We start from the raw sequence: 17,796 nt of genomic DNA, 5'->3' as shown, positions 1-17,796 counted from the left end.
CAGACACTAAATTATAGTTCTGTGTTAGACCCATCTGCTACAACACACAAAGTCGTGTGGGAAGACCAAAAATTGAAATTTGATGGCAAACCATATTTTGTTTTGGTGCAAAAAAATTTTGACTGTCGAAATAGAAAAGACAGGAAGAAAGCTTGGAAACAAAAGAGAAAAGAAATTAAACTGCAGGTTTGGGTTAACCAGTACTCATTAATCATGATAAAATTTCCCACAAATTTTTCAGTTTTTTTTGGGGGTGGGGGAGGAGGGGGTGATAAACAATACCCATCTTAATATGAACAGAAATAAAACAAGAAATAATCATTGAGAAGTAAACAGTATGTGAATACTTTTTTCAAATGTCATTTGTTCTTGTTCTAATTCATTTGTCATTGTTTGTGAGTTGTAGTTGTGCAAGGAACACTAAAATCCAAAAAGGAATATTTAAAAATAATTTAAAACACTTATTTTGTGGTACTAAGAGTAAACGAGTTGAAAAAGACAAGAACTGGTGTTAACATATCAATACATCTCAAGTAGAAAATTCAGAGCAGAGTGGAACTCCTCAAAATGTAGGCTTTCTCAAAGTCGTTCGCTTGGTTTCCTGTTCTGGTGTGGTAGGACCCGCACGACCGTCGCGCTTTCGCTCGATATCGCTCGCTCGGCTCGGCTCGGCTCGCGCTTCATGCTCGCGCTACGCGCTCAAAAGCGCGACTTGTGAGCAAGTCTACTCAAAGTGCTACTTTGGAAATTGCTTTATTCTATAGAGGGTTTGGTATGTCAAAGTTCTGTTCTATACCTCTTCTATGGTCTGGTTGGAGGATATTTAAACCATAGAGTGTTTTTGTTGAGGAGCTATTGGCTGATAGTTGCCCCGCAGAAATTTGATGTTCTTAAAACACAAATATGCCAGATTTAAGAACGTCAAATTTCCAAGGGGCAACTATCAGACCAATAGGTTTGAGACATAAACACTATTGTCTTTATTGTTTACCGTTGAATTTTCTGCCGCGCGCCAGATCAATCACACCCCCTCCCCTACTTCTCCTATTGGTAATGCCTATGGACAATGTCACCACTGCAATGACTGGTGGCACCTTGTGTGTTAACATACCACCCTGGGCTGTAGAATCTAACAAGTCATGGAAATGCGAGACCTGCAATAAAATAAAGCTTTGAAAATGGAGGCTGAACATTCCACTTCTATTTAAGTCAAGTTTTCCGGTCACTATAGAACTACTCTAATTTGACTTTCTAAAATTCTTAAGTAGGCTTCCCGAGAGAGTGTTCAGTCAGTTAAGAAATGATTGGCACGAGTCATGCTGTTAGTGACAAAGTATTTTTTTGCAGCTTGGACTTCAAGATTTCCGATGAGAAATAGACTCACGCAAAAGCTTTTGGAATCCAGAATAAACTAGCGGTAGCCACAACTTTTTCAGGGATAACTGCTGTGCAATACATGATATTTTAAGATTGGTAAACGTAGCCAGACTTGCTGAATAAACGTACATCGAAAATTTCCGGTAAATGAGATGCAACATCTGCATCGCCTGCCATTGCCCAAGTATACTCCACTAAAGAAACTAAGGCAGCCATCAAAGATTGTCTGCCTGATTGTCAAGCTGTTTGACTTTGACCTGGCCTTGTGTTGCAGCTTCATACTTCAGGATTGCACGGCGATTCTCCAGTGCCTTTATTTGCTCATCGAAAAACGAATACACCTGTTCGTTTACCTCTGAGACTTTAGTTGGGACACAGCTTTTCGTGTTCTATACTGCTTTGAGACCTTCGGCGACTGCCCTTTCTTTAGTTATACATTTCTAAAGAACACCACGCATAGAACTTCTTTCCTTTTCAGCAATATCAGCCACAAAGTTGTACTTGTGTTTCCGGTGATCAACAATGGTGCAGTCTCAGCAGATTGTTTTCTGGCAAGTTTGGCAAAAGAGCTTGAGTCGCTCCCCACTATGCTTTTCATAATATGCTGGTATGACAAGAGCCTTTGAGCCAACTCTTTTGACTTCTTCCAGGGATAAGATCTTGTGATTCCTTGTTGCTGTAATGTATCCTTGTTGCTGTATGTGCAGTGGCACAAAACTCGCACATGAAAACACAGCAGTTGGTGCAGCGTGACACGGTTGGATCGCCACTGCCAAAGTGCTCACACACCAGTGGCTTTTTGTATGAAGACTCATATTGCTGTCCTGCATGCTTAACATGGTCATGAAATTTTTTATCCAGAGATTTAGCTGCAGCTTGCCAATATCTCCGTCAGTAATCTTATCGAGTACAAAAGAAGCTTATTCAGTGATTGTAATGATAATAATATTAATAGTACTAGTAGTTTTGATGTGGAAGTGGGTGTTGTCGTCAGAGGGATAATTTCAAAACACTCACATATCAGTTCATTTGCTACAGAACAAAGGAATGTTCCAAGTTCATCCAAATTTCCAAATTTTATTACAGTTGCCGTGCTATTAGAATTTGGCATACCATCACCGTCTCTAGCACGAGGGTCAAAAGTATAAGATGAACCATTTGATTTACTTAAAGTGACATTTCTAAAAATGACAATTGCCTGTTCGTAAGTGTTTCGTTTAGTAAATAGGCGTTGTCTTTGATTGCAGATATATTTTAATTACACAACTCGTGATTGACATTAATTCCGTACAATGATTAAAAAGTGTTAGCTTTATCATATTTTAAACCAGTTTTCAGAAGAATCAGTAAGAGAGAGAAGTCGGTTTTTGTAATGTGTTCGCTTACCCGAATCTGCTAACCTGAAGTGAGAAACTTGTTTTTACGACCCACCACAGAAGTAAGTTTCCAGTCACGTTTTTCTTGAGTTTTGCCACGAGATTAAGACTTAATTTGCGTTTTTCTGATTTCGAATTGTAAATGTATTTCTCATAGATCGAATAATTATTAAAGCTTGGATAATATTATAGGGTCTGTGGTGGTCGTCTGAACTGACCAGTTCCGAGTAAGTAAACAGTAAGTTGTGAAAGTATTCATCAATGCTGAACAAAAGGAAAGGCAAGGATAAAGGGTGTCATTCGCATTGATCAACCCTTGTCGCCGCTCTATATACTTTATGCTGTAAATATCCCAATCAAGGTTTTGTCCTTCAAAACTCGCGAGCCGCCGCCATTCGGCAAGACTAATACATTTTGAGGAATGTTCAACGTCATGGAGCAAACGAAAACTTAATGTTGTGCACGAGAAGTTTTCTTTTGGCTCAAAGTTAGTATTATAATGATAATAATAATAATAATAATAATAATAATAATAGTAAAAACGATTGTACTTATTGTTGTCATTGTTTTAATGAATAGTACTAAATTTATTGATTTCTATAGAGCACTCATCAACAAACAGATGCTTTTTCATTAGATTTGATATTAAATTCCCAAATCTAAAATTACAAGAAATGTATAATAATTGGTGTGGAGAATCGATATTTATAAAGGATGAAAGGGTTTCGTTGAAAGAATAAAATCCTGAACTCACTTTTACATGGCACCCTTTACAGTGGGTGTGCAGGCGTGGTAACACTTTTGGTTCTTTAAATTGTCACATTTTAAAGCATTAAACAGTGATAGAGGCTATAGAACAGTATGGCAGGCAAAACCTCCTCGCCTGCCTCTCCCCTAACTTTGACAAACCTTGATGATATGTTAAACTCAATGTATCGTATTTTGCACCCTCCTCGTTTCGAAAATTTATCTGTTCCTCTGGGCATAACTGCTGAGTAAAACGGTATAATGCTCTGTTTTCTGTAGCTTCACGGCAAGTAGTGAAAAAAATATTTATTCGGTTCTGTTGAAAACAGTTCGCTAATTCGAACGGTAAAATTCTCTCTTTTCTATGGCTAGATCGTTTTTTTTTTAAGCTTTTTTTTATGAGACGCTCATTAAACATGAAGGCGCGCTATAAAAGGAGCTTTATGTCCCACTGGACCATTTGTCAATCAACCGTCGTGTGATGTAGAACTCTTAGAGTTAAGTCAGCTTGAGCTACAGCTACACCAAAGCACTGAACAGCGGGCGCATTCTTCAAAATTGTTTTATGTCTTCATCACAATACAAGAATTTTTGAGATTTGTATTTCCTTTCTCCAATGGAAACTGTCTTTATTTGTGGCGGTAAATTTGAGATCAAAGTAGGTGGCTCGCACGTTACCTCATGCCACCATGCTGGTGGAAGTGAACAATAGATATCTCATTAGCTCCTTTTGTTCGTCTACCAGCATTTGAATTTGGCCCGCACTCGTCGACGGTGAGTGACAAATGAGCCTAGGTCTTCCCAGGGAAGACTTTCTTATATAGCGCGCCTTCGTGTTTAAATTTATTTGTTTCTTCTACAAGGAAAATTTCTGTTTATTTTTAGCGTATGCATGAAAATTATATTTTAGATGTTGTTAGGCACAGAAGTATTTCTTTCAGGAGACATTCTTCCTCTTAGCATCGGGTCAAAATCGGTTGCAGTTCGGCACTCTACTGTTACACTCACTCTTACATTTCGACAACATGGTAGCTTCGCCTCCATAGGAAGCAATTGCCGCAAAAATCCAATCCAACCGTGAATAATATCTATTACATTTAGATGGACTGTCACAACAAATTCGTATCATTGCAAATTGCCAGAAATAACGAGTTTTCCTTTAGGGCGGAATACTGCAGATACGCGTTTTTAAGTCTTGCTTGAAAGCTGTAGTTAATATATATATATATATATCTAAATACGACCTAGCTCTCCTCTTTACCTTCTCACAAAGTTCTCTATTTTGACGATAAGATGATATCAATATTAAGTATTTTGTTGAAAGTAAATATGATGTACAAGTGTTTTTCACAATCACTATTTCAATCATGTATACAAAGCTTGCTGGATCTTTAGTTTTACCTTATCTGTCATGTACAAACAAACAAATGTACAGTACTATTGGCAGAAAAATGAGAAGTCGCGTGTCTTTCTCCTTTCTATGTTGCAAACACGGAATACCATTTCATCGCACTACAGCCTAAACAAGGTGGCAATGCAGGTGGTACATGTTCTGTGCGTTAATTCAAAGGCAATTTTATGCTCATTTAAATCTGAAACTGTTAGAGAGTGTGTTTAAAGTTTGATAAACTTTAAACACACTCAGATAAAGCAAGTTTTAAAAAAGGGAAATGAGTCACCAGCTAGATCACTTGCATTGCAATGTCATTTCAGACAAACACATGACATATCACGTAAAAAAGTTTGCTCAACCACGCTGCTCGATCAGCTGCCTCTTTTTAGAGGAGCAGTGATATGAACTGTAAACATCTACATCTACTTTACTACTCTTCAACGCTATCACACATCAAGAAGAGATAAAAGAATAAAAATATAAAAATATAAACATAGCTAATAAAAATAATAAATAAATAAAATATGTAATTAACAATATAGCTATGCTTAAACATAGAAAGATTTTGTACTGCAAAAAGCTGAATAATTAAGTGATCTAGTTCCAGGTGATAAACAGTTCCAGTCCCTTATAGTTCTCGGAAAGAAACTATACTTGTAGTAGTCATGATGTACAGGTGGTTGAATAAATGAATTCGTCGAGTAATTTCTAGTTTTCCTAATAGACAATTGATAATAAGACGGGATAGGCAAAGCAATACTATTGTTCACAGATTTATGGAAAATTTGTAAACGATGGGATTTTCTTCTCTCGCTTAGTAAATCCAAAGATAGGGATTTCCTCAAATTGGACACGCTAGTGTTATAACTATAATCATGTTTAATAAATCTCACTGCGCGACTTTGGATAGCTTCTAGTTTCTCCACTTGATTCTGTCTATAAGGATCCCATACTGCAGACGCATACTCTAAATGTGGCCTGACAAGTGATACATAAGCTGCACGTTTAGTTTCTTCAGAGCAGGCATACAAGTTCCTTTTCACAAACGCAAGTGAAGAGTTCCCCTTTTTAGCAATCTTGTCCACATGAGTGTTCCACCGCAGATCACTAGACAGCAAAACACCTAAATAATGATGTTGTCGAACAGATACCAGATATACATCACGTAAAGATATACATCACTGAACTTGGAAAGTAAGAACCTGATATACATCATGTAAAGATATACATCACTGAACTTGGAAAGTAAGAACCTGTTGTAAACCCTCATCCGGACGATCAGACTACACCTTCACATGTAAACCCTTTGTAGCCTGATTTCCTAAAAATAAACGGTCATACAAGAACTTCTCCAGGCTTATTCAGAAAAAGGTAGATTCTTATCAGCACGTTTGCACAGTATATGTAATACCGTATTTCATGCCCATGCGACCTATTTTATAAATTAGTTTAACCAGGAATTTAGCAAGTGAAAGCCAATTAAGTCTGTAGATTTACATAACTTTAATCCGCTTAGGGAGTAAAGCTAAAAGGAGGTAGTCGGAAATGGCATACATGTAATTTTGAGCATACGTAATCACACATGAAGTAGAGAGCGTTCTTCGAGATCGTCTGGCATGAAACTTTTGTGGTGAAAAAACAGTGCACCTTCAAAAAGTTAAAAGCTAGCTGAGTAAACAAAAATTGATTAAGTGACTTCGTAAGAAGAGTTGAAGGAGCTTACCAATGAGAACAGAAAGCTCAAATACTTGGTCTACAATTCTTCGGTTCTAGGAAAAGCAAATTAATTGCATTATGAATATGTAGACAGCGTGATAAGACCCTCGCTACGAATTATGGGACTTCTTAGAGAGCTATTGTGAGGGAAAGTGAGTTCAAAGGCAGAAACGTAAGCATGAGAAACCACATTCCCCTGGAATAATTTTGTTCAAATACTTCTTGCACAACACGACGTTTAATTGGAAATAACAAACGAAATGATTCAAGTGACTAAATACATGCTGTGATGATAAGCTGGTAAAGAGTTGGAGGACTGATGGTGCAACACATCATTTTCCCTTGTTTTGGTGTACAGCTTTCTGTCTCTGTATATAGCGCATGAAGAAAGGTAATCAGTTTAACAGAGAAGCGTACACTAGATTTCTGATCCAAGAAGTGAGTTAAAAGGTCGATCAATTCGATCATCAATTAAATTATTCGTAAATTATTTTTGCCCTTGTTTTAGTTTTCCCCTAGCTTCTACGCTCATTGGTCTTATTATTTCCCGAAAAAACTAGTGCTCCAAGACAGTCCTTTATGGAAATCTTTTCTAGGCTGGATATGCTTTCTAGTTCGTTCCGTATTAAGTTGTCGGTTGTCAAAGTTCCGAGTTTCTTTGCCCTTAAAGACTGTAATTTTCACCTCTGCGAAGCGGTCGCGGTCATCCTTTACTGAGTCCCAACGGCTTATCTGTATTGTCTTTCACTCGCGGTATAGCAGAATTACTCAAACAAAACTAAGAATAATCTCTCAAGTAAAATTTAACCCATGCTTATCTCCCTAAACCAATGTGAGAAGTATTTTTTAGCGAGTTTTTGTACATTAAGTGGCGTTTTTATCTTTACTTAAATCACCCCTATTCTGTGGAACCTGTATTTAGCGGCCAAGCCGCCATTCCTCGTGGAAACGACCCATGAGACGTTAGCAAACTGACCTGAAACGTTGGCCAAACGACCTAAGACGTCAGCGAACCGCTCGTTAACAAAGTGACTCGTGGACGAAACTAGCGCATTTTAAGGGCACTTCCCCTGCAACTGCATAGTGTATATATGCAGAAGTAACAGAACAGGATGTATGTGATCAGCTGAACAATAATTTCGTTTCATAAAATAGGCTGAAATTGCAAATTGGCCCCCGTAAAGAGTTACAAAGCTGACATTTCGAGCGTTAGCCCTTCGTCAGAGCGAATGGAACAACAAACTGACGAAGTGAAGGTGTAGTCTGATCGTCCGGGTGAGTGTAGTCCTGAGAAGGACTGTTGTCGGTGGTAGTGACTGACGTTTCGACAACCTGTGCGGAAGTCATCATCAGAATCAAGTGATGATGACTTCTGCACAGGAAGTCACTTGACTCTGATGATGACTTCCGCACAGGTTGTCGAAACGTCAGTCACTACCACCGACAACAGTCCTTCTCAGGACTACACTCACCCGGACGATCAGACTACACCTTCACATGTTACCCCCGGGTTCAAACCATTTACTGCAAAACTGACGAAGGGCTAAAGCTCGAAACGTCAGCTTTTTAACCATTTAGTACGGTGGCTAATTTACAATTTCAACTTAGTTGATATAACTAAATTACCTTGTTACCCCCACCGAAGCAGCACAACAGTCTCTTTAGAAACTTTCACCCTTTGAACAATAATTTCGTCTGATTTTTGCAAATACACTCCTGTTATGTAAGACGGAATCAAGCGAACATTTTCTTTCCTTTCCTACCTTCGGAACCCTTCCCTTCCCCCAACAATGGTTCTCTGAAAAAGCCCATAGTTCGTAGCGACAGTTATATCACGAGTTTACCTGATATTCTTTTGGGTTTTGGGTGTGCGTGTGGAGTAATACGAAGGTGTGTTGACTGAGTGTTTTAGCTTCCCGTACTCACTGGTAAGTGCCTTCTACTCTTTTTGTACGACACAATTCAACCGTTTTATGTTTACTCCTTTATAAGTTTTTAATTTGTCGCGGGTGCAGTGTTACTTCACTGATTGCAAAAGAAATTTGATTCCTCGCCAGAAGATATCGGAGGAGGGCTTCGAGATTTTCGGTTTTGTGGTTTTGGCTATTTTTTTAGACCGTTTTTGCGTTTCGTCTTTTGTGCCCCATAACTTCTGTTTTTCTATTTACATTACATGAAAGGTTTTCGAATTTGGTATTCGATGTGGTTTCGATTCCTCTTCAATCTGAATATTGGCATCCAGCGGATCTTCAAGCTCCACTTGTCACCACTGTATCGCTCCGACGAAGGGCTAACGCTCGAAACGTCAGCTTTTGTAACCGTTACGTTGGCCAATTTACCATTTCAACTTTGTTGATATATCCAAATTATACTGTATCGGATCGATTGGGGTTTTGATAACTGGTATGTGAAGTTTTATCGGTTTTGACAGTTTTGCATGCAGTGTCCGGTCTTGATCGAAATTTTCAGCGGTTTAACGGTTTTGTATGATTTTTCCTATTGCTTTGCGAAGAACGACCTCTAACTCGTTTGTTTTAACGTAAACTCGTACCTACATACATGCTTCTTCATAACTTGAAAACTGAAGTTTCCCATACAGAGTAAAGTTATGTATACATTCACAAACTAGGCTTTTATTCGCTAACTTCCTGGTTTAACTAATTTGACTCAACAACGAGGCCGAAAGGTATGAAATAGTAGTACGACTTATGCGGTACAAACTCGCGAAATACCTGCTTATAACAACCTGCATTTCTCTAAATTAGGCCAAAAAGTTCTTTTGTAACCAATATTTTAAGGGAATAAGGCTATTAAAGTTTTAAAAAGGTTCTTATTTTTCCCAGCTGAAAATTTATTTGATCCAGGAGATAAAAATGACACACTTATACATCCAATGTGTGACCTCACGCGAAAACGTTCCTAACGGTAGCCGTTCGAACAGTGAACGAAACGGCAAGCGAACGGGTGACGATCGGCTAGGAAAGCCGTTCGAAACGGATACTGTGAACGGATGAACGGCTAATTAAAAATTTCGAACGGATGAGGTCAAACGGACGAACGGCAAGTGAAAATTATCGAACGGATGAACGGCTAATTTTTCGAACACTGAGATGAGCCTCACAGATGAGATCGAATGGATAAACGGCTAAGCGGTCGAACAAGTGATCGCCTGTAGAAATTGTTTGAACAGATGGTTTCGTCAAAACGAATGCCGACACAGGCGTCCCAAGCTCTCGTCTTGAGCCAAAGCGAAGGATTATTTCATGAAAGCGTCACGCGTTGGGTGACGCGGTGTTAAGTAACGAAAGGTAATTGACACAATCTGTGAAAAGATCACTTGAAACGAGTCGAAACTCAATCGTTTGAATAACTCGACTTCGCTTTCAGCGCATTCAAATGGTTATAACTAATATTTTTATTATTGATTTCGACCGATTAAGATAAGGTACAACCAAGGAACTTGCACGCGAAAAGCATACGCTAGTTCTCAACTTCAATTCGGGTTTAAATTTCCATAATCCCAGCTGTTGCCTTGGTAACTGCTAACAACGTGTGTCAATTACCGCCATTTCACACAACCACAAAATGAAGAATTCAAAGAGAGAAGATATGGATTGCGATCACACCGAAAATGTTTCTACCATCATTGCCAAAGTGCCAAGTGAACGGCTGATGAATTTTCTTGAACGGCTAGCTCGAACCGTTCGAACGGATGATGAATATTCAAGAACGGATAGCTGGAGGCGTTCGAACGGATTATGAATATTCAAGAACGGATAGCTAGAGGCGTTCGAATGGATGATGAAGTTTCTTAAACGGATAGCTCGAACGGTTCGAACGGATGATGAATATTCAACCAATGACGCCTGTGCCGCCCGTAACCGCCCGTGCGAAAAGCTCCTGAATTCCCTGTGCCACCCGTAACCGCCCGAAAAAAGTGAGAGCGGACTTGGTCCTCTCCCTACTCTCTCTTAGGGTATTTGGTTATTCTGTTGTCATAGAGATAAATAGAGGTAATTAGCCAATCATTTGCCGTATTTTGCGCATATTTTGACAGCTGATGAGACGCCCCACAAGGTAAGGATTTCTAAAAATTTTTTCACGCGTGCGATCGACTTGCGATTGCGTTGCGTGCGAAAATGGCGGAGAACGATGAGAGAGAACCCGATATTCCGGCTGTTTTTTATGACTCAGGGGATGAAGGAAGCTTTGATGGGTTTGAGCCTAGACGTAGTAATAATGATAGTGATAGTGATGTAGATCTTGAAGGCTTGGAGGACGACAGTGGCGGCCCTACACCAGGAGGTACCGATGACGAAGAAGAAGAAGAAGCTCGATGGACTGACCATCTCAGCAACTTCCTCATCCCAGACTTCACAGCAGAAACTGGCCTTAATTTTAACTTACCTGACATTCCTGAACCTTAAGATTACTTTGTAGAGTTTGTAGATGATGATATATGGGATTTGATTGTCGGAGAAACAAATCGCAACTTTCGCCAAAAACTTTCAAATTCACCCGAGCTTTGCAGATTATCATATGTTGTAAATTTATAAACGTTTCGCTTTATCCTTCATCTCCTGAGTCCTCATCATTCAAGTGTCGATACAACCTTAAAAGAAACTCGAATAATAAAGATTTGTACTCATCGTAATGATTAGTATTACTGGGTTTAGCCGTGTTTTGTATTTAGGAATAATTGGCATTTCCGGTTTTGCCGTGATGATTTGGTTTGGGACATTGATTTGAGCTCTTTTGACCGTTTTTATTTGATAGTTTGGCCGCTAAGTTATCTGACTTGCAATAATCAAAGTCTTGAAACCTGATCTTGTGTGTGTGTGTTTACTGCGCATATGGTTTACTTTTAGCGCTCGCGCTCGCTCTGAAATGTTAAAAAAATTGCTGGGGAACTAGGAGTGGATCGCTGGGAATTTCATTTAGGCGTCAATGTGTTCAAGAACGGATAGCCTGAGGCGTTCAAACGGCATGCCAATCCAGTCGAACGGCCGATGAACGGCTGGTGAACAGCTATTCGTTTAAAGACGGCTAACCGTTCGGAACGTTTTCTCGAGAGAGGTCACATATTTTCATCAATATATACCAAAACTGATATAATTTTAGCATGCAAGAAGGGCATATTGTGAGAAAAAAAGTAGCAGAGAACTAGCAGGCAGTGTTAGTAGACCCATTCTGTATTTCTTCAAATAAGGACCCGTGTGCTTATTTTAATTTTCTACAACAAGAAAGAGGTTTTCCCATCCATGGAGACCCAGGGGCTAGTGATCAAGACTGAGAGCCCCTGGGTCTCTGAGGATGAGGATTTCTTTGTGTCTCTACTATTTAAAAAAGTGAGGGAGGAAGGGGGACTTATTTGAGGGATTTTTGTTTGATATTATGGCCCAAGGGATGGGCACTTATCCGGGAGAGGGAGCTCAATAGAGTACAAGTGCTTATTTGTATGACAGCTTTCAAGTAGGACTTTACAATGCTTATGAGTTTTAACAGAAACTTATAACCCTTCTGTTAGGCCATAAGCTTCTGGTTTTAATTGAACCCGAAAATAAAATTCCTTATTCTCTGCATAGTTGGTAGAGGGGACTATGTTCTCGGTAAACCTACAATTAATTTGAATAAATATGAATTATTACATCGCTTGTAGCGCTTGGGAGCAAGACAAAGGTAATTGTGTGTTCTGATTGGCTGCTTGAGCAGGCAAGATAGGCCCATCTTGCCTGCTTGGGATTGCCCACATTGCATGAAAAAAATAGAATTAGAACTAAGATCATAATCATGGTCTTGGACAATTTTGGCGATGGAAACGCTAAAAGCGGCAGAAGATTGTCAAATCAAAGAAAACAGAGACAGCTCTCATGAGTTTGTTGTGCTACAAACACAGTTGGCTTTTTTTCCGGGCTCTCGAAGTAACCAAGTTATTCTTAATTCTTAATAATGGGAAATCTATTTGTAAGACAATCAATCCTTTATTAATCAAGCTTGTTCAGTCAAGATGGCTGGATATTGGTCAAGTTCTTCCTTTTAGTTTCTATGGACCAAGATAAGTGATGGGAAAGAAACTAAGCCAACTGCCCATGTTTGTTGTTAATTTTGCTTTTGTTCTCTTTCCCACATGTGATACCAGTAATGTAAATGATAGATGTTATTTTAAGCATTGGATTGGATTTTTCAGATTGGTAATGGCCTGTGCTCAGCCAAAAGAAGTTGCTAAAGAGATGTGTTGTGCTATTTGTCTGGAACAGTTTAAGGAACCAAAAGTGTTAACATGCCTGCACTCCTACTGTAAAGGGTGCCTAGTGAAACTAGTGAAGAAAAAGGGACCTGAGCATATCATAATCTGCCCAGAGTGCCGACAGGAAGTTAAAGTAAGTTTAAGATTAGAGAAAGATGTTACTTGTCCAGTCATGAACATAAGCCAAAGAGAGAGAAAAAACTCTAAATTCTCTTGAGAAATTGAAACTCAGACATTTGGATTCTGCACTCTGATGTTTGACCACTGATCAACAAAGACTATATGGTGAGCTAGACCATTATAAGGTTCATATTTGAGAAGAATGCTGCATAATGCATAGATCAGTAATGTTGAGAGCATTGCAAGACTATTTTATTGTTTTATTGTTTGATAAGGGAATAAATATATTACATTTGCATAACTTAACTAACTAAACTTAACTTAACTAACTTAACTAAACATAATCAACCACTACCCACAAATAGCATAGCTAGTCTTGGCGGGCAGTGTGTGGACGGTAAAACATCTTACATAAATTTCGGTTCAACAAAAGATTCAATAAATATACAAGAAACAGAAATTAAATGTTAAATTATTAATTTAAAAGCAGAAATGACAATATGAGATAAAAATACAGAAATAGAAACACATGACAATAAATAGAAGAATACATAAGTTATGCAGTGCTATTAACTGGATTTAACTTTTGACACATCATTGATTATTCGTTCTACGTCAACATAACTATCTTGAACTTGAAGATTTTGAAATAATATTGTTAGCTTTTTCTTGAAAATATCTTTTGGAAGATTCCTTAAGTTTCCTGGGATGTTATTCCAAATTTTACAACCAATCCTTGAGAATGAGTTTTTATGTTGATTTAGCCTAGAATAGTTTATGTAATAGTTACGGGCAGATGAAGATCGGGTCTTATGATTGTGTATTTGGTGGGAAAGAGTGAACAAACCAGAAAGATTAGGGGGGGTTAAATTGTTATGGACATCATGCACTATGAAAGAAGAGAGTTTAACGTAAAGCATACTAATTGGCATAATATTAGCTGATATAAAATAAGGGATGGCGTGTGAATTATAGTTGGCAAAGTTCATTAATCGCACAACCCTTTTCTGGAGTATCAATATTTTTTCCATATGAGACGTAGCTGCTTGGCCCCAAGCTACAAGGCCATATGATAAATAAGGATAAATGAGTGATCTATATATATTTAGTGATGTCGAATATGGTACAAGATGCCTTAGTCTACAGATTATACCAATGCCTTTACTTATTTTTGATGCAATATGACTGATATGATGTTTCCAGGTAAGGTTACTGTCAATAAGTACATCTAAATATTTCACATAGTCTTTACGCTCCAGGTCAATGAAATGTTTTCTATTATTGCGGAATACAGAAGGATTTTATTTGTTTTGGTGTGTGCGTGGAACACAGATAAACATCTGGGTCCTCCCCCCCCAGAGAAAGATTATTAAACATGTGCTCATGAAAACTTCTAAGGAACAGCTCTTTCTGCAAGATGCGTTTTAAAAGAATGGGGATGTCCCTTTGTTCAAATCTTGATTCCCAAATCGAGGTCCTTGACTAAGTACCCCCTTCTTTAAATACCAACCAGTTGAGGTCACATTCTGTGTGCTGAATCAAGAATAAGGCTGAAAGAGAAATGTGTGTGGATTTAAAAAATGATAGAACACTCATTTTCTGGTGTATTCTGAGACTGATACCAACTCCAAAATTATGAAATTGTGTGAAAATTAAGGAGTTGAAGAACAAGAAGGGAAAAAAGTTTTGTTCTAAAATTGTCTCTTGTTCTAAAATGAGGCACGTGAGTACGCAAATCATTAAGTTTTTTTTCCATCTATTTCTATACTGAACATTATTTGGTCTGATTTAGCGAAAAAAGGAATTTGAGAACATAATAATATAACAAAAAAAAACTTGCAAGGGAGTTTTCCCATTCATTTATTAAGCGAATCCACATTGCAGATTACATACTCACAAAAATCATGAATACTGTGAGACATGCAGTTCAAGATACTGCACTTTTCATGATACTGTACGAATGTACATTTCACATGTTTTAGTCTGTGTCATGGATTATAGTGCAATTTCACTTAAGAAATCTGTCAAATGTGATAAAAAGATATAATAAGTATAAACTAATGCAAAATTTAATTAGCCTATTCCAACAAGTCTGCACTTACTCTCAAATAGATAACTGATGGAGATGTGGACAAGCTGCCACCAAATTTCTGGTTGAACAATTTCATGACCTTGCTAAGTATGCAGGATAGCAGCATGGCTTCATCCAAAAAGACACTGCTCTGTGAGCACTGTGACAGTGGGGACCCAGCTGTGTCTCGTTGTACTAGCTGCTGTGTTTTCATGTGTGAGTTTTGTGTTACTGCACATAAAAGGATCAATGCATTCAAGGGTCACAAGATTTTATCCCTGGAGGAAGTCAAAAGAGTTGGCTCAAAGGCCCTTGTAAAGCCAGCATTCTGTGAAAAACATAGTGGAGAACTACTCAAGCTCTTTTGTCAAACTTGCCAGAAAACAATCTGCCGAGACTGCACTATTGTTGATCATCGAGAACACAAGTATGACTTTGTGGCTGACATTGCTGAAAAGGAAAGAAGTTCTGTGCGTGGAATTCTTGAGAAATGCAAAACTAAAGAAAAGGTTGTTGCTGAAAGTTTACAAGTGGTGAAGACCATGAGAATCCGTGTTCTGAGTAGGTGCTCAGAGGCAAGCAAACAGGTGGATTCTTTTTTTGACAAGCAAGTGGAGGCATTGGAGCATCAACGTGCAAACCTAAAGAATGAAGCTGTAAAACAAGGTCAAGAAAGAGTAAAAAAACTGGACAGTCAGGCAGAAGGGCTGTCCCTACTTTTGGCCCAATTGAGAAGCAGTGTTAGTTTTACCAGCCAGGCCATAGCAGATGGAGATGACGTAAAGCTCTTGTCCATGAAGACACAACTTGTCCAGCGACTTTCGCAGCTTAATTCTTCACAAGACCAGTTGAAACCCTGTCAGAATGATTACTTCAGACTCCAAGAGCACAAATCTATTTGGGATGTGGGAAAAATAGCATCCTTAAGTTACCATCCATGTGACCCTCAGAAGTGCACCGTCAGCATGGCAGGGGGGGAAGAAGGGGTTATGTATCAAACCATGAAAAGACAACCTGTGGATTTCACAGTTATTATCAAAGATGAAAGAAACATTAAAGTGACAGGAGGTGGACATGGAGTGATAGTCTGTGTTGATTTTGAGGCGAGGCTGACACCAAAAAGGAGAAAAAACACATTCACAACTAGCCAGGTATCACCTATTGTGTTTCTTAAAGATGACGGTTCATACAGCTTCTCATATTGTCCAAAGAATGCTGGAAAGGCCATTCTTTCAGTGAAAGTTGGAGGTGAACATATCAATGGAAGTCCCTTCCAGTGGAATGTGACTGAATCAATCTATTATTTATCGAAAGGAATGCACTGCTGGAAACTTCAGCTTGACTTGGATGGCGAAGAAACTACAGTAGAAATAGGGGTTAAGAATGATTTTTTTGGCTCAAGTCAGCCATTACCGGTACATGTGTGGAGTCATCAAAGGGGAGATCAAAAATGGTCATTAATCTTAAAGGGATCCAGATTGAATACCTCTCGATCAGATGGTCGTAAAGCATCCATAGGGGATGTGCAAGGCAAAGATATTTTCACAGTTTTTTTAAATCTTGAAAGCAAGAAACTTATCATTTACAACAATCGTAGTAAAGAAGCTGATGTCTTCACAGGTGTGGAAGGGAGACAACTGGCTTACGTCTGTCCACCTAATAAACAAAATTGTGTATTTTTTTATTTTGAGGATTAATTTTAATTTCGTGGAATACCTTCTTCATGAAAATCTCTCATTTTTCAGATTTGGTGTTTGAGTATGATTTTTGTTGTTTAACAAGTGGCAGCAACATTCAAGGCATTTTTCTGGTATATATCCTGCAAAACTGGTCTATTGTAAGAGGTGCATACGGAATTATCCAGAATTTTTAGTCTTTGTTTTTGCTTACAGGAGGCGAATACCCTTAAAATATGAAGACATAGTTGGTTTTGTCCGATCACAAATTAATCATGTGGCAGAACAATTATACTGAAGAACTCCAAATTATATTTGCAATGGAATTACTGTTATCTTTAGTTTGATTGTCTCTCTGAGAAAAAGTTTGCTGCTTTCCGCAAAATGAGCAAGTTGCTAAAAGGGAGATGTTGAATAGCTTGGTAGTGGCATAAAATGCTAATACTGTGATAACACAGTCTGTGGTTGAAATTGAGATTTTTAAATTGTATGACTTGATGGTTTTATAAGAAGTGATATTGTATTTTCCTTTTTAAAAGTAAATCTGAACTATTAGTTTTGTTCACATATAAAAAGGAGTATTCCTGTGGATTGGTCACAAAAAAGAATTGCCTTGGGTGACATTCCTACAGTATGGAAAACACTTTTCACCTGACCATGTCCTCAAGAAGTCCTCAAAGGCCAAGTGTTTGTTTAGTTCATTATCACTGCACATTTTCTAAAGCGCGAGAAAATGCAATGATTGAACTTTTCGCGAGTTAAGTTTATTTAATTTTCTTTGACATCTATTCACTCATTCTCTGAGACTTATAATTTGCCTTATAACACTTATACACAAACAAACTGTTTTGTTGAATTAAAAAGTTGTAGCCATCCTTCTAAAAATGGTACTAATGTAGCAACTAACTTCAATCAGTGAATATCAATAAGCTTTAATAGCTCTACATTGCTCTGGGTCTGCTGATAATAATTTCAAAAAGGAGAAGTTGGAACATTTGCATCTCTTTAAACATAGTCAATGTATATTATATTATTCTCATTCTTGTTTCCAAATAAAGTTTAGTCGTCAATTG

At 38.2% G+C, this 17,796-nt stretch overlaps 1 protein-coding gene and 1 pseudogene across 2 annotated transcripts; one reads left to right on the top strand and one right to left on the bottom strand.

The window, feature by feature from the left end:
• Positions 1 to 318: 318 nt before the first annotated feature.
• Positions 319 to 8,421, bottom strand: LOC148734897 (E3 ubiquitin-protein ligase TRIM33-like; annotated as a pseudogene).
• Positions 8,422 to 8,427: 6 nt separating this feature from the next.
• Positions 8,428 to 17,796, top strand: LOC111333502 (E3 ubiquitin-protein ligase TRIM45). Of its 2 annotated transcripts, XM_088753991.1 has the most exons (4): positions 8,482 to 8,537; positions 8,790 to 9,012; positions 12,797 to 12,989; positions 15,089 to 17,796. In XM_088753991.1, exons 3-4 carry the CDS (start codon positions 12,804 to 12,806, stop codon positions 16,742 to 16,744), a joined length of 1,842 nt encoding a protein of 613 aa, XP_088610117.1. In that variant the 5' UTR covers positions 8,482 to 8,537; positions 8,790 to 9,012; positions 12,797 to 12,803; the 3' UTR covers positions 16,745 to 17,796. The 2 variants fall into 2 exon arrangements, with proteins under 2 accessions (XP_088610116.1, XP_088610117.1); XM_088753990.1 differs by lacking the exon at positions 8,790 to 9,012 and having other exon boundaries at positions 8,428 to 8,537.

Source organism: Stylophora pistillata, chromosome 3 (genome assembly GCF_964205215.1).
Source record: "Stylophora pistillata chromosome 3, jaStyPist1.2, whole genome shotgun sequence".
Classification (NCBI taxonomy): domain Eukaryota; kingdom Metazoa; phylum Cnidaria; class Anthozoa; order Scleractinia; family Pocilloporidae; genus Stylophora; species Stylophora pistillata.
This window is presented reverse-complemented; position numbering and strand designations above follow the sequence as displayed.

What these genes read in the sequence shown, in the direction of transcription:
- LOC111333502 (XM_088753990.1), top strand. Translation starts at nt 12,804, where the DNA reads ATGGCCTGTGCTCAGCCAAAAGAAGTTGCTAAAGAGATGTGTTGTGCT. An exon ending in AGTGCCGACAGGAAGTTAAA is followed by an intron (nt 12,990 to 15,088) that starts GTAAGTTTAAGA and finishes ACTCTCAAATAG; the next exon opens with ATAACTGATGGAGATGTGGA.